The sequence below is a fragment of the Camellia sinensis genome, chromosome 15, assembly GCF_055761805.1.
Source record: "Camellia sinensis isolate YWXY chromosome 15, ASM5576180v1, whole genome shotgun sequence".
Classification (NCBI taxonomy): Eukaryota; Viridiplantae; Streptophyta; class Magnoliopsida; order Ericales; family Theaceae; genus Camellia; species Camellia sinensis.
The window spans coordinates 15,417,961-15,421,491 of NC_138975.1; the positions used below are offsets into that span (position 1 = coordinate 15,417,961).

General features: G+C 33.7%; 1 protein-coding gene across 1 annotated transcript; it reads right to left on the minus strand.

Annotated features, from left to right (window-relative positions):
* Positions 1-2,285: 2,285 nt before the first annotated feature.
* On the minus strand, positions 2,286-3,531 carry LOC114278702 (Late embryogenesis abundant (LEA) hydroxyproline-rich glycoprotein family). The gene is made up of 2 exons (XM_028220806.2): positions 2,523-3,531; positions 2,286-2,434 (listed from the first exon to the last, which is right to left on the minus strand). The coding sequence occupies exon 1, from the start codon at positions 3,311-3,313 to the stop codon at positions 2,534-2,536; it is 780 nt and encodes a 259-aa protein (XP_028076607.2). The 5' UTR covers positions 3,314-3,531; the 3' UTR covers positions 2,286-2,434; positions 2,523-2,533.

Here is a 3,531-nt window from a genome sequence, read left to right on the forward strand (position 1 = left end):
AATAAGTCAAAAAGTACACTTTTTTAGAACATTCCAAACCAACCCTTAGTATATTATGTGGTATTCACTTAAAAAATACTTTTTGTAAATAAAAAATGAAAAAATTACTTATTAGTAGTGCTATAATTTGTATAAAATTTACCATTTATCTGTAATTCTTTTTAAAAATTTATACTGAAGTGAAATTCTCTATAAAAAATTATCAAACATATTAGATTAGTCATCTCAATCATCTAAACAAAAAAAAACTAACATTGTTACAATTTCACATCAATTAAGGGCTTGTTTGGGATATAGATTGACTTTTTAACTTTTCGGTTATTTTAACATGAGATTAAAAAGTCTCGTTTAGAATAATATTTTTTATTTTTTGACTTTTGTGAGAGCAAAAATAAAATGATTATAATTTGAAAATAATATTTTATCGTATTGGGTTAAAAAATTTAATGTCTTTTTATGATTATTTTAGTCAAAAAATCTCATTTTAACTTATGCTAAACAAAAGCTAAGGGCTGGTTTGGGATACCCAAAAAAATTTAAAAAGTCAAAAAGTTACTAAAAATATTAAAAAGTTAACATTATTCACAAAAAATAAATAAATAAAAAATTTACACACAAATTATTACAACACAATCTGAACCGTCCCACAGACGGTTGCTGAAATGATTTGGAAAAATTGCACAGGCGGGGAGCACAAACAACACAGTGTTGTTCGGAACGTGGGGCCTATCACGGGTCCCGTTTTGATAATCTGAACCGTTTAATATGTAGAACTCGTCAAGTACTATATGTCTGTAAAAAATCACGTTGATCGAATATCGCTAACTTTATGATTAAATCAGTTTTGTATAAAAAATGGATGGTGTTATAGTTAACGGTTGGAAAAAAAAAAAAAAAAACTAATCCAATCAGATAGCTATCGATATCCGATTAACGTGATTTTTGATAAGCATATAGTACTCAACGAGTTCTACACATCGAACAGTTCAAATTATCAAAACGGGACCCGTGATGGCCTCCACAGACCGAACAACACTGTTCAATGCAATGCCCAAAAAGTAGGCAATAATTTCTTATCATCAATTCACTCCCCTAGATGGTACGGTCTACTGCCTACTATCCTTATCTTCTCTTACACACTAATTTATACAATTTTTTAATACACAATTTTTCGTAAAAAGTCAAAAAATTAATCCAAATAACCATATTTTTTTCTCAACTTCTTAATTTAAAAAGTCAAAAAGTACACTTATTTAAGACACTCCAAACAACCCTAGGTCTTTTAAGCATCTCTCTCCCATTAAAAGTAAAATTTAAGAATAAATTATGCCTAAGGCCAAGTTTGACAAGGTGAAAATAAGTTAAAAAGTCAAAAAGTTAAAAAGTTATTACTATTTATCAAAAGTTAAAAATTACGACTGCACAACTCGTAATCTTAATTTTCTCCTACACATTAATTTATATAATTTTTTAATACACATTTTTTCATAAAAAGTGAAAAAATTAACCCAAACATTCATATTTTTTTCTCAATTTTTTAATTTAAAAAGACAAAAAATTATACTTATTTAAGACATTACAAACAATCCCTAAAAATACATATTATTTGATACTAGCGAGTTGGGAAGGGAATGCCAGAAACCAAGGTGCCAAACATCGGCTACTTGATAAGTATCACAATAAAACCTTTCATTTTAATGAAAGAAGTTCTACTAATTTATTCAATACATGGATCCATCACATAACGCTAATCCAATTGCTATTTGGATAAAATTTTGGATGATTTTTCTCGAACATCTAGATTTTCTATAACAAAAAATTATTAAATACTCTGATGTGACATTATCTCGGCATTAGTGGATAGTAATTAAGAAAAATAATATTCCATTTCATAATGTGATTTTCCAAATGATTGATTCTTAATAATGATTAGGAAAGCATTCATTCTAGAAAGAAAAATTATATAAGAGCAATGTTAGGTATCATGAAAAAACTTTCATGAAAATGATCATAAAAGATTTATGACCTTTGGATTACACTTAAAATAAAGCACTACACATTAATTAAGATAATCTAAGAGTCAAAAATTTTTCATGATCCCTACTTTTTCTCATCATATAAAATAGTCATTCAATTCAAAAAATAATGAAGATAAATTCAGATGTTACCTATTGAGCGCTATAAAACAGTAACAAAAAGAAATAAAAATAAAAAGTTATAAACAGCAATCATATCTAAAAAAAAATAATGTGAATAAATTATTAGCACTCAAACAAATGAATCCATGCAACTGAAACCAGTAATTTTCATTTTTTTTCCTTCGTTTTCTTACAAACCAAACAGAGTAACGTAGTGATATATTCCACAACTATATTGACTTTCCAAAACACCTACCAATTATCACAATATCCTAATACAATCACAAATAATTTCCCTGCATTTACAAACATAACAAAATCAATCACAAAAATTTTAAAATATAACAACAATTTTTTTTTTAATAAAAAAAAATAAAATCACACCTTCTCGATCTTCAAAAGGTCCATTTCCAGATCTTGATCCGGAGATCAACCGTGCACTTGGCACTCGCCGTCGCCGCCGTGGTCGCCGTCTTTCCGGTTGGCACGGTGGCTTTAATGCCGTCGCAAACAATCCTAATTCCAATCCTCTTCGTCTTCATCTTCCCAATCTTCGCTTGGATCTTCGTGTCTATCTGAATCTTCAATGGCAAACTGTTCTTGTTCTTCAGATCCGAGTTCACTACACTAATCGCAGTACTATCCATGGTCTGACCTGTGAATCCGATAATCGCTGTCAACGCCGTTGTGTTCTTCGTGGACTGCTCGAATGCCGGAATCGAACCATCGCCGACATCGACTCCGTCGGCGAAGACTGAAACGGAGATCGGTTCGTAGAAGAATACGAGTTTTTTGTTAGGGTTTCGAGCTTCGATTGTGAGATTGAACTTGGAGGTGAGTTGTGAAGATGAAGTGAGATTGAATTGGGAGATTTGGAAAGAGGAAAGGGAGAAGGTAGGGCGTTGGGGGCGGTAGAGGACGTAGAAGATAGCGGCGGCGACGGCGGCGAGGAAGACGATGATGACGACGGCGATGGTGGTCCAGAGGCAGCAGGAGCAGCAGGAGCTCCGGCGGCTGCGTTTGCGAGGTGGAGGGCGGTAGGCTGGGCGGGTAGCGTTGTACATCTGGGCTTTGGTGGCCGGGAATGCTGAGTTGCCGCCGCCAGGTGCGGCGGCGGCGGGGGCGGTGGTGCCGTTGGTGGTGGGCTTGGTGGAGGGAAAGACTCTCTCTGCCATTTTTGTTGAAATTAGCTGTGTTGTTAATTGGGTAGGGTTTTGAGGTGTGTGTTTGGGTTTTTAAATTTATGGAAGGAGGTTTGGAGAGAGAGAGAGAGAGAGAGAGAATGTCAGCTTTTGGAGAGAGAATGGAAGGTGGGATGGCAAGAGAGAGATAACAACCTTATAACCAATATTAATACAATCTCTCTCTCTCTCGTGATATTCTAATTAGCCTG